Below are 13,050 nucleotides of genomic sequence, written 5' to 3'. Positions count from 1 at the left end.
TATGGGCACATGCTTGAACACCACAGGCAAACCCCTTTGCAGCTCCTGTGGAGTTACTGGGACCCACTGACACCTCAGCCACAGGTCAGGGCAGCTGTCATCCAAACCACGTCAGCTGGTGGGACAAGGGCAGCTCAAACAATACAAATTCCACAGTCAAAACCAATACAAGTAAGAAACCAAACCCAGAGAGGTCTTTCTGTTCCCTCCTGGAACAATGGCTGTCTTGGAAAACTGGACTCTGGGATTGTCCTGATTACATCAGTTAGTACATTATAAACATTGTCCTGCTTTAAAGTGAAAATACTGTGTGTGGTCTTTTGGAGGTGCTAAAGCCAGATGTGGTGCTGTTTTTCCTGACTGTGCAGAGGAGCTGATACTGGCATGAAATGATCCTTTTCACCTCTTCTCTATCAATCAGAGCTTCTCCTAGAAGAAAAGAGATCTTGTTAAGCAAAATGAGGACAAGCACAGAGGCTTTTCTGGAAGAGGCATGGAGTAGAATGCCCACTGCTTTGCCCAGTATGGGTAGCTGAAGTCTGCTGTGGGAGGCCAGGACAGCACGTTCCACAAATGCCACCCATGTAAAGGGGACAGCAAAGATGTGAGGCTGAGCAGATTCTAGCAGGGGCTGCCAGAAGTGTCACACAGCACTAACCCAGGAGACTGTGGGTAAACTCCCTTTGCACTGCACCTCGCTGTGCCCCTCACCACCACCTTCCCTATGGCTTCAAGGGGTTTCCAGTGAGGTTCCCATCACACCTGGGAACTGGAGTTGTGCAAAGGATCTAGCTTTTGCTGTGAGAATGACAGTCAAGCTGTGCTGGCAGAACTACTCCTAGCCTAATCCCCACCACAGCAGGCAAGAAACCACATGAAGTAGATACTGTTTTAAACAACATTCTGCTCAGAACTTACCTCTTGCTTGTGGGATTTATCCTGCTGGTGAATCCCGTTAGCAGAGCCAGAATTTCCAACAGTCTGCAATGGAAAACAGACAACACTTATTGAAGAGGGACACAGATCCTGGTGGTTTTGCTTACAAGCACTGAAATTTGGCAAGATTGCCCTGTCCTTCCTTAGCTGCCCACTCCACATAAGGAAAGGAGGATGCAAAAACCTCACCCCACTTCTGGCAGTAATCTGCCTGCCCTCTGCACCCTGGCTCAATCTCCATATGCCATATTGCATCCCTCTCAGCTACCAAACATCCCCCAAGCTCCTTATGGACACAGACCCACTATTCACCCCAACTCCTAAATACCAAAAAACAAATCCAGCCAAGGGCAGTGTTAGCTGCAAAGCACAGCATACTGAACACCCAGCATTGAAAATGACATTTGCCATTTCCCACCTCTGGGGACAAGTCTGGCAACCAGGACAGGCTGTTCTATCTTTAGAAAGCAAAAGAACTTTTAAGCATTTATAATGTTTCTCTAACAGAGTAGAATGGAGCCCTTCAGCTTCCCAATGACAGTACAGCCAGCACAAGCAAGAGAAGAAAGCTGCAGCTTGAAGTCACAGCATTCCCAATGCTGGGTGCTCAAGCCTTGGCAATCAGAGTCCCATTTGCTGGTGAACTGCTGATGTCATTATGGGGAGACAGGACTGCAGGGTTAAGAGTCCCAGTTTCCACCCTCACTGGGACCACAAAGGTGCAGAATCAACCCTACAGGACAGAGGTTTAGTTTGATCACAAAAACCAGGCAGAATTCAAACTAAGCTCTGATAAGAGACTGAGCTGTTTGCCAGGCAGTGGATCCTGCCTGGATGTCAAGAACAGTGCTGCTGCCAGGGCTCAGCACCCCCCACCACAGGTGATTACCTGCCTGCAGCTCACCCAATCTGAGCACTGACCAGACAGCTGATATTAAAAATCAGGCTTGAAGTCTGGTCTCGGAACATGGTCACAATAATGTACAAAGTGATGCGCTTTGCTTGAAATTAAATAAAAAGGCTCCCAGAGGAATCACTAAAACTCTTCAAGAAAACATCCAAGTGCCAAATCCCTGTTATTTCCTGCAAAGCTGTGGGTCAGGCATCTCCCAACACAAGGAGAAGGCAAAGATTTTTTTTCTGCCAAGGCAGATACCTGGGCAACAGCTGCTTCCATCAGAGAGGAGACAGAAGGTTGGAAGGCAGTGCAGAAGGAGTTACAGTGGGCATGTGGCTTCGGGGGAAGAACCATCAATTCCCTAACTATTGCAGCAGGATTTGTTTGGACCAGCAATGTCCTCAGCCTGAAAGCCCCTGGGTAACAGCTCTCCTTCACAAGGGGAAGGGTGAACAGATTTCAAACCGAAACTAGGAAGCTTTGATCCAGACTTCCCTGTAAATAGCACTTTAAAAACCTGACATCAGTAGAAATTTGAAGCCTGCCTTCCCACAGTAATCCTCTGCTTCTTTGCACCTTTGATTGTAGTTGAAGACATAATGCTATTCTGTCATATCTCTACAATTTCGTAAGCATGAATATATCAAACTAATACCAGGGATATCTGAGCTGACCTCATAAGGTCTGTTCCAGTTCACTTCCGGTAAGACTAGTCATCTTCTAGAACTGGGGAAGAAATAATTACCACCTGCACAACTTCTGGAGATGGGAATGCAAAAGGGAAGATTTCCCTTTCTCAAGAGACTGTGCATTAAAGCACAGAATAACTTTCCCCTCCTGTAGCTGCCAAGAGATGAAGCTGTCATGATGCATTTGCATTTGATACATAGCAATTACAGCAGAAGTCACTCTGGAGGTACTGACAGCATTATGCTACATCCTGGACTGCAGAAACATGTCATCATGACTCCATCAGTCTGACTCTCACATCAGTCTCACAGAGACTTGTGTGCAACACACAGATGTTCAGTGAGCCAGCAGATCTTTCAGGGCTGCAGTTTTTACCTCGCACCCTCCTGGCCCCCTCCATGCCCATACCACTGCAATGCAAACAGTGTTTGGTGTGTCCAAAAGAAACTGTCATGGAAGGAGAAGGCTTGAAACCCCTCAGATTACCTAACACAGCATATCTGCACCTGCATTGGTAAATAAAAGCTCTCTGGCCATTCTGTGTCTAATGGCATGTTCTGTACTACCCTAAGGTATCTCCTTGAATGCCAGTTTTAACACATTATTGCAAGAGAAAGACATTTTTCACCCGAAAATTTAAATGAGTGAGTACAAGAGAAATAATGGTGCATCTGAGCTCCAAAAGCCACTGCCTATTTGCAGACCCAAGAGAAAATACAGCTAGAAGAACATTCAAGGACATGAAGCACAAAGCTTGGCACAAGGGGCAGGTCACTTTGCAGGAGGAATCAGTCAGGGCTGAGACTCCACAGGCATGAGATGGAAAAGCCAAATGTTGAGAATCAAGCTATTTGTACCCTTCAGTTTCATAAAGAGGGATGGAAGACAGGCAACAGAAGCAGCTTTTCTTTAGGCATTTTCTGCCTAAAGGGAGATCAGAGTAAAGGGAGATCAGAGGAAGTTGGGGAGAGAAGAGAGAAACTGGAGTGAGAACATTCACAGTCCATCAGCAAACTCACACAAGACACCAAGGTGGTAACAGAGTTGGTAAGAGAAATGGAAAGCATTTTCCCAGAGTCACCTGCAAAGTTTCTGCTTGGGGATGCACCTCTCGAGGAAGAGGGATGCCAGAAAAATCTCAACCTCCATGTTATGAACACGCGCAGCCAGACAATACTGTACACATAAAGGACAGTTATTCACAGTGCACCTTCCCCAGAATCACACGTTCACCATTCTCTGGAGCACAAAGGGATCTGTGATTACCAGCCAGCAGGGATTTTACAGCATTAAGGTACATCTGACAGAACAAGACCCTGTCAGGTTGCTCCCAGCAAAGAGGGGACACAGCTGATGGCATCACTCCCTGAGCACAGGCAAGATCCCAGGGGACTGATGAGGCCCTGTTTGCTGGTGTTCTACCTGTGTTTTCTCAGAGGAGAGTCTCATTGCTTCCATAAGCTTCTCCATCTGGTGTCCCTGCTCCAGGGCGTTGCGCAGCACATCCTCGGTGCTGACGAGCCGGTGCTGCAGCCGGATCACCTCTGACTCCGAGGAGGGGTCAATCAGGGAGTAGCGCCGCTGGTCCGTCACTGCCTTCTCCTTGTCCTTAAGGCACCAAAGGGAGAACAGGAGGATGTCATATCAACACCAACAGCTGCAGAAACTCACGGTGGAGATCTACATCGTGCCTAGAACCACGCTGTGATTTCAGCGGCAGACAGGGGCAGAGCACAGCTCGCATCCAGTGATGGGAAGCAGCTCCAGTTTGCTCCCAGCAGTTCAGCCACTGGAGGACGCTGAAGTACAGGGGAATTTGAGGACGCTGCTTATTCTTGGATCAGAGAATATGTAATATGTGTGGGGTAGCTGAACAACCTTCAGTTTCTCCCACAAATCCCTATTTGGATCTAAAATCCAGTTAGCCCATGGATGTAAAACCTGCAGGAAGAGAAGAACACTGGAGAAGGACACAGGAGTCTACAGCTTCCTCACAAGGGGAAGCAGGAGGCACACACTGATCTCTGCTCTCTGTGACCAGGAACAGGACCCAGGGAATGGGTGGAGCTGTGTCAGGGAAGGTCTAGGTTGGATATCAGGGAAAGGTTCTTGCCCCAGAGGATGGCTGGCTGCTGAACAGGCTCCCCAGGGCTGTGGGTACAGCCCCAAGGCTGCCAGAGCTCCAGGAGCACTTGGACAATGCTCAGGGTGGGATTGTTGGGGTGTCCTGAGCAGGGCCAGGAGTTGGACTTGATGATCCCTGTGGCCTTTCCAACTCAGGATATTCTGTGACTATAGGACATATGGACATCTTTGCTGCCTGATGAGGTGCTACTAAGCCAGGCCACAGCTCAGTCCTTGTCAAGAGAATTCCCATCAGATGCTCAGCAGCACAAAGAAAACACCAAGGCCTGGAGCAAGAGTGAAGGGCTCAGACCCTCCCCACCACTCCCCTCAGCAGTACAAACCCCTCCAGCCTCTAGGCCATGCCCAGAAAAGGTTTTTAGTGCCCTCACCAGCACAACCAGCTTCTCTCGAAGCCCCTTGATGTCATCTTTGAGCTTCTGTTCCTTCAGCCGCCACTCAGCTTTGTGCACTTCCCGGCTGAGGTCGCGCTCGGGCCCCGGGGAGTGCCGGTTCGCCTCCAGTAACAGAGCTCTCAGCTCGTTCAGGCTCCTGCAAGCAGCAGCAGGCACACACGAAGACATTCCCAGAGCCCACACACCACTGCAGTCCTGCTCTGCTCCCTCCCACCTTTGCTACAGATCCAAAGAAAGGCCAGTGAGCAAATCCCACCCAAGTCTTTTCTTGTCCCAGTTTGCCAGCTCTGAGGTTGGGATCTGCACAGGGCACTGGGAGCAGGGCAGCAGCCAGCTTGGCTGCCTTGTACATGACTTCATTCAGCTTCTACACGGGAACTGAGCTGTCTTGCAGCTCCTGGCAAGCAGTGAAAGGGCAGTGCCTTTTGAGAATTCACAGCCACTAATTCTAAACAAATTCACTCATTAGCATCTCTAAAGAATGGGAAAGCTGTGAGCTGGATTTCAACAGTGCAACCCTACATTTCTTCTGGAGGTCTATTACAGTACCTGGAAGGAACACTAATATACACAGAGCCCCTCTGTCTCCAGCTCTGTCCTCCAGACCTGCACACTGACCTTTCCTTCTTGAGCAGCTCCTGGCTGATCAGGACTAGTTGCCCTGAGGCATCATGTGTTTTCTTGGTCAAGGCTTCCAGTTCTCCTTCCAACCTCTTCTTCTCTTTGAACACTGAATCAGCCTTCTTTTCTGCTGTTTTGCATTTATTTTCCAGAGCTATGAGAAACAGAGGATTCAGGGGAAGAAAGGTCACTTAGTCCTTTACTTATATTCCTGCTTTTTGCCTTTTCCCAACCCCTACTCCTAAAAGCACAGATCTGATTAGCTCTTGACTGGCTGTAGTTAAGGGGAGATCTTGGAAACAACACACCCAGCTCGACTGACTTATGCCTCATTAGCTTTACACACAAACCCAAATCCTCCCTCACAGGGCACAAATATCTTGTGGAGTTTGTGTTCAATTCCTAAATTAATTTTTACCAGCAATAGCCATTCAAAAACCATCATGTTTTACATCAGCCTTTTTCAGCTCTGGGCTCTTGTTCAACACCAGTGCATAGGACAAGCAGGGAAACATTTCATTCTCACCAATACTGGATTAGGGAAACTTACCACTTACTTGGGCCCTTAGAGTTTCAGTCTGGGTCACCAGGGATGACACCTCTTTGTCTCTTTTACTCAGCTTGTCTTGAAGGTCTGTGGGGGAATGAAAAGACAAGGATTAGAGGGCTGGAAAATGCTTTGTGCAAATTGGGAAGGTGTCAGGTGCACAGCACGGGTCAGGGTGCAGTGGGCACCAAGGTGGTACACCCCTGTTGGCAGAGAAGCAGCAGGAAACACTCCATCTCAGCACACTTGGAGGAGGATGAACACTGGGAAGTTGTATCAGACAGGGTTAAGAAAGCAACCACAGAGAAGGAGTGGTGAAAGGCAATAAAACATTAATTAAAAAACCCCAAAGGAGTTTTTAGCACATTTCTTTGTGTCACCTCCTATAGTGGAAGGCAGAGGCTGTTTCAAAAGATATGTCTTCTGGAACTGATGTATTTCCATGTTCAGAGCTGTAGATCTGAAGTCTGATGCTTCTGTGGATGAAATCTGACCTGGCTGTTTTCAGTACATCTTTCCAGGGTTTATTCAGTGTGGAAACAACCCACATGTGGACTGAGTGCCCATTGAGAGCAGTGGCTGCTGGATCTAGTTAAGCTCTGCCATCACTAAGCAGGAATTACCTGTCAATCAGCAAACAATTTGGTGTAGAAACAGAATAGTTTGGTTTGGAAAGGAACTCAGAGATCATCTTGTTCCACATCCCTGCTTTGGGCAGGGACATCTTCCACCAGACCAGGCTGCTCCAAGCCCTGCCCAACCTTGGACACTTCCATGGATGGGGTATAACATGAATGTGTCCTACAGAATCTCATATCTGCAAAGACAGACAAGGCTTATGGACAATGCCTGGCTTGCACTGAGGGCAATGGAAATAGGACAAAATACCTCTGAATCCAGCTCTGCTATTGCTCAGAGTGTTACAGCTCACCCTCTGGGAGGGGCCTGAGTGCAATTCAAGGTGAAACACACTTTATACAAGTTTCCTGAGTGTATAAGTTTCACATTTTGTTAAATGGATGGTTTGATTTATAGTAAGCTTAATAAAAAGTAACTACCATTATTTGAAGCCAGTCACATTAATATCTACCATTATCGCCTCCTTTCCTGTGAGCAAAAAACACTTAATGCCTGATGGGATGGAAATGCACCTATTTCCCCTGATCTGTCTCCAACCTGCACCATATGCAGATACTGGAGAGTATCTAAGACAGGTAAAAACATCTACCTCTGCATACGCTCAGCTTGATTAGAAGGAAAAAACAAATCCAGACAACAAATGTCATCCAGCAAATTCTGACAGATGAAATGACTTCCTGAACCCCTGCCATACAGCCATCTCTGCAAGAGCAGAAAATTAGAAGAGAACGTGTACAAGTCACTAGAACAGGGTAAAAATTATAGCTTCATACCTTCCATAGTCTGCTTCATCTTTATCTTTTCTTCTGAAATATCATTAGTTTCAATCATCTGGAATAAATGTAAAATATAAGATATAAACCAACCCTTTACCCAAAGATTCAAAGCAGAAGCTAACAACCACAAAGCCCCATCGAAAGCAGAAGGTATCCCATGTCCAAGTTAGGATGTTTTACATCCTTCCCAAGAGGAAAATAAAGGCTTTTTTGAGGAGCCACTTGTCCAGTTGGGTACTACTGAGGCTGACACACAACTCACAGCTGAGCACAGCAGCAGGATTCACTCAGGAGGGAGCAGAGCTCAAGTTTTTCCCCACAAGTTCTGGTTCCAGCTCTGCACATGCAGAAGGGTAGAAGAGCTGCTGTCCCTCAGACCAGACACCTCTGGTCAATCACAGCAAATATCCAACTGCAAATGCTCTCCAGCATGCAGCTTGAGACCTAGCAGTCATTAAGATTCTCAACTTCTGTAAAACCTAGCTGTGCCCAAAGTTATAAAAACGTTGATAAAATAATAATTTATTAGAGAACTAACACGTTCATAAAAATAATAACAAGCAAATGCCAGGTCCATACAGAGGATTCTGTTTTTTACCCCACCCTATTTTCTACATTGCAATAAAAAGCCAGAGACTTCAGAGCTTTCAGTGCCAAGCTTTCTGTGGCAGAGACCACAACTGAGCCCTTCACATCTTTTCCCATCCAGCAGCCTTTGGTGGGACCTCAGCACATGCCCAGACCCAGCACCACAGTCAAGAGCCCCAAGGCCAGTTCTCTGAAGTCTGAGCTATGGACAAAGTCAGACAGAAGCACGAGCACCTCCAGAGGAGAAACATGTTTCCTGATGTACTTTTGGTAAGGAAAAAGCTATTTAACTACTCCTGGGAAGCACAGCTGTGGTTATCCCTTGAAAATCTAGGAAAGATGGTCACAAGACACCTTTTCTTGTTTAAAATACTTGGACAGTGAATACTGCAGTCACTTTAAATTAACTAAGACAATTTTAAATAGAACTTTCCCCATGATACTCAAAGGCTTTCACCCATGCATTTCTTCCCATATTCTCATGATTTTAATTGACACATAGGTGAAATAATTACTTCAAGACTTCTCTGGTTCTAATCCACTATCAATATCCCCCAGAAAGCTTTCATTTATCTAAAGGGCTCTGGAACAAGCCTCCAGCTTCTTCTTTTCTATTCATTCCTGTTTGAATATTGGCTAAAATGTGTTACATGTTGTAATAACAACTCCTTTTTCCCAGGGTCCTGGCTGTACTTACTGTTCCCAACTGTCCTTACTAGATGAAACATCCTGGAGCACCCCTTCAAACACTACTAATGCTGGAGATTCCTCCTTAACCTTTGCCTCTATTGTCCTCAGTGTGCCTATTTCCAAGGTGTGATGTTCTAACTTAAACAACATGGAATTCATGGGTTTGACTTTGCTCCCTGGAGATGCAATGGGGCCATTCATGCTGGGAAATTAAACACAGGATCAAATTAATTTCATTGGCAACTCTGTTTGGAACAGAGACTATATCACCAGTGAAATCTCTACACAGTAGTCTTAAAATGTGCACATTTCACAGCTTATTTTAATTTTCTGCATCCCCACAGGATGTTAGTTGGGTTTTCTTAATTTCTCATGCAAAATCCAAAAACAAATATGGCAATATGGCCATGCCCAGAGCCATAAGTAGCAATCTCCCTGCTCACTACAGTGCAGAAGCAGCCATGATTCCCTGTGCTATGCACAAGGGCAGGATGATGCATCCTGGGGCAAACAGTCAAAAAAAAAAAAACCAAACAAACAAAAAAAAAAAAAAAAAAGAAAAAAGAAAAAACAACAACAACAACAAAAAAACCAAAAAAACAAAGGATGACTTAAAGACACAGAAAGGCCACAGTAAATTGACCCCTTCATATTAACTGTTCTTATTTCAGCCCTCCCTGGTCTCATATTCAATCAGGCATTTTATTTCCCCAGCCTGGTGCAATTCTGACCCTTGCTGACAGCTTTTCCACTATAATCCTCAACATCAGCATTTCCCAGTCTCCCATAAGTGCTGCGAAGCCCCTGCCCTGCTTGACACACCCCCACCCCACCCCACCCCACCCCACCCCACAGTTCAGCCATTCACTGCACCTCTCTTGCTCCAGGTGCTGAGCAAGGTTGACCCTATCCTCCTAGCACCCCTAAAGGGTCTTGCCCAATAGCAAGACTGCTGCAGCTCCTTGGCGAAACACAACTGGAATGATGGCTTTTCCAGCTCAGGACACTGCTTGCTCAGGATGAGAGCCCACCCTGACAAACCATGACAGCCTTAGGCTGCTGCCACAGCAGCCTCCAAACCCACATGTGGCCCTGCTTGCTCCTTTTTCCCAATTGTCCCACTGTACTGGCTTTCTAGAGTGGCAAGACACCTTCAGCATGGAGATGCAGTGCAAAGAGAGCGCTGTCAGTGGAAGGAATAAACAACAAACAAAAAACATCCAGACATTTGAGGCCTCAGAAAACTGCACAAGGCAGCAGCTGAAAAGTTACCAACAGTGACCATAAACAAACAAAAGGACCCTGAAGTCATACATTTGCATGCTGAGAAGGATGCAGGGCCTCCATGGACTGCAGCTTGTTCTCTAAGACAAGCACTTTTTCCTGCAATCTTTGGATTTCCTGTTTGCTGTGGGCTTCCGTTTTCTGTAATGTTTCATAGTCCAACATCTTCTTTTCAGCCAAAGATATCTGCTCTTTCAAGAAAGCTATTGCTTGTGTCTGATCTGTATATTCACCATGAAGTTTCTCCAGTTCATGCACCCTCAGCTCAGCATCTCGACACTTGTCCTTCACATCTTGGAGCTCAAGAAGGTGCTGACTGCTTTTGGTTTCCAGTTGCATTTTCCAGTTGCTGTTGCTTTTTTCCACTTCATCTAAAGCCTCCTGTAGCTTCAGTTTGAGACTCTCTTTCTCCTTTATATGGACAGCTGTCTCAATGTCATGCTTTGCTTTCAGGTTCTCCAACTCAAGCTGGTGCTCCAACTTTATACTCTCCACCACTGCCTTCAGCTCCACAATCTCCTTCTGCTGGGTGTCAGGGCCTGAGTTGAGTGTGGCTTTCAGGTCCTCCAGAGACTTCTGGTGGTCAGAAGCTAACGTGTCCAACTTGGACTTCCAGTTGTCCATGAGCCCCATGTTCTCATTGGTGGCTTGTTGAACTTTATGCTTTAGGTCAACAATCTCCTGCGAGTACTTCTCATTGACAGATTTCAGCTTCTCCATCTCCTGCTGGTACTTCTTCAGTGTCTTCTCATACTTCTCCTTCAGCTGGCTGCTCTCTTTCTGATGCTCCTTGTTGACAGACAGTAACTGATCCCTCAACCGAAGAGCCTCTGACTGCAAGCCCAGGTTGTGCTCAGGGGTCTCTGCTTGGTGGGAGCTCTGGAGGCACTGCCGGAGCTCGTCCACCTCGCTGCGCCTGAGGCTCAGCTCCTCCTCCAGCTGCAGGATTCTGGACTTCTCTGCCACCGTGGTTAACTGCAACATGACAGACAACACAAAGTCAGTGCAGCTCTCATCGCTGCATCACTCCCCTTTAGTAAGCATTCTGCAGTGGAAATAAATCCAAAGTACCTCAGTTAAAGTTCAGATAAAGAGGTAAAGAACACCCAGTACCCTCCAATCTGAGCAGTTTTGCACCAGGGTAACCAGCACCGACAACTCACAGTTATGTCTGTGCCAATTGCAATTTATTTTTTCCTAATACAAACCTCTTGCTTTCCACAGAAAAACACCTCGGAAATAACCCCTGAAATTCACTAGGGAGCAACAGTGGTTTATGAAAAATAATGTCCTGGAAGGGCATTATGTTTCCAGACCAGGCATCTTGCCAGATGAGGCACAGAGGAGATGTGACTGCACATGCAGGAATTTCACAAGCATCAAAACCAGCATTAAGCATATCATGTTTCCTTTATTGCTCAGCAATCCTCAGCCTGCAGACCTCTCTTCTGTAATGGAATTTGTTTACCCTGGTGTAAAAAGGAGAAGGGATTTTTACATATGAGTGCTTGTTAGAATTTATTAGCAAAGTCAAAATAACAAAGGAGGCTGGAGGATGCAAGACAATAAATCTGGCCATGGCACACATTGAACATAAGGGCTATGGATCCATGTTTTGCCATCTGAATGTAACCTGGCAGGGCTGAACTCCCTGCAAGTCACAGGGAGATCAGGGTGCTTCCACTATGGGTGGAGAAGAGGATGAAAAAGGCAAAAGAAAGAAGGAAACTGAGCCAAACTCCAAGAGAGCAATTTCACTCCATTTCAGTTGCCATTTCCCCAGCAGCCAGCAGCCCAGGAGGCCAGTGCTCATTGTTTTGGATGGGCACAGGGGGCTTCAAACCATCCAGACCTTCTGGAGACCCTCACATTTCTGTTTTCTACAACTCTCAAACCCATTGCTGCTCACTGCAGCAAGTTTGCTGCTTCCCACACCACACCACACCAGCCCTTTCCACATCGGGCTGCTTTTAGGATTCCTCTGGGCAACCTGTCCTGCTGCAGGCATGGCCAAGGATCAGAGTGGGCCCACCTGCATTCAGCAGCACCTTCCACTTCAGATGGCAGCTCCCACAACTGGCAGGGGAGACTGGAATGTTGACTGCAATGTTATTTCCTCTCACAGCCTGGGGAGGCCTCGAAGCAGAATGAATTGTGCAGGGTGGGGGTATTATTGGGATATGTTAATTGAAAAATGAATTGTAAAAGCTCATGTGTCAGATGGTGGTGTGGGGCAGAGAAGCAAACTCAGTCTGAGAAACAAGTTCCCCACAAGAGAAGCAAAGCTAGAAATCATATCATACTACTATTTCTGGGAAAGAGAACAAAAAAAAAAAAAACAAACAAAAAACCCCAAAAACAAAAAGCAAAAAAAGTCAAGAAAGCTTAAGTTCAAGCCAAAATCAATCAACCCCACGAAAACCAAAAGAAAGAAACCCAAAGCAAGGCATCATGAGCACCAGGGCAGTGCAAGCGCTGTCTGCAGGCAGGGCAAGTGAGGCTCCATTACCCTGGTGTCCTCTAATTCTCTGAGGAGTTTTTCAGCCTGTGCCTTCTCAAACAGCAGGCTCTGCTCGAGCTCCCGTATTCGGGCATGCTCCAACTGCGTCTGAGTCTGCTCACACAGAGGGAAAAAAGAACAGTGGAGATGGGAGTAGGGGAAGGGAGGGAGAGAGAGAAAGAGAGGGAAAGAGAAGGCTGCAACATCATCTCCAGTGTACAAGACAAGGAAAGGCAGTTCACAACAGGAAGAGAATAAAAACCCAGCCAAGGAGGAAAAATCCAGCCAAACAGAGAACGGTCCCTTTGGGATATCACATGGTACTCATAGTGGCTCTTCAC

The 13,050-nt window shown here is 46.6% G+C and overlaps 1 protein-coding gene across 1 annotated transcript in view; it reads right to left on the bottom strand.

The window, feature by feature from the left end:
* Nucleotides 1–340: 340 nt before the first annotated feature.
* CLIP2 (CAP-Gly domain containing linker protein 2) overlaps nucleotides 341–13,050 on the bottom strand; it is a 55,815-nt gene continuing 43,105 nt past the window's right edge. Inside the window, exons 8-16 of the mRNA XM_062506941.1 lie at nucleotides 12,719–12,823; nucleotides 10,240–11,184; nucleotides 7,645–7,702; nucleotides 6,236–6,319; nucleotides 5,683–5,839; nucleotides 5,041–5,200; nucleotides 3,947–4,132; nucleotides 919–981; nucleotides 341–429 (exon numbers count right to left, since the gene is read on the bottom strand). Of these exons, the coding sequence (XP_062362925.1) occupies nucleotides 418–429; nucleotides 919–981; nucleotides 3,947–4,132; nucleotides 5,041–5,200; nucleotides 5,683–5,839; nucleotides 6,236–6,319; nucleotides 7,645–7,702; nucleotides 10,240–11,184; nucleotides 12,719–12,823 (1,770 nt within the window). The 3' untranslated portion in view covers nucleotides 341–417. The remainder of the gene's footprint in view (nucleotides 430–918; nucleotides 982–3,946; nucleotides 4,133–5,040; nucleotides 5,201–5,682; nucleotides 5,840–6,235; nucleotides 6,320–7,644; nucleotides 7,703–10,239; nucleotides 11,185–12,718; nucleotides 12,824–13,050) is intronic.

This window comes from Cinclus cinclus, chromosome 22, assembly GCF_963662255.1.
Source record: "Cinclus cinclus chromosome 22, bCinCin1.1, whole genome shotgun sequence".
Taxonomy (NCBI): domain Eukaryota; kingdom Metazoa; phylum Chordata; class Aves; order Passeriformes; family Cinclidae; genus Cinclus; species Cinclus cinclus.
Note: the sequence above shows the minus strand (reverse complement) of the source record. Positions and strands in the feature narration are given on the sequence as shown.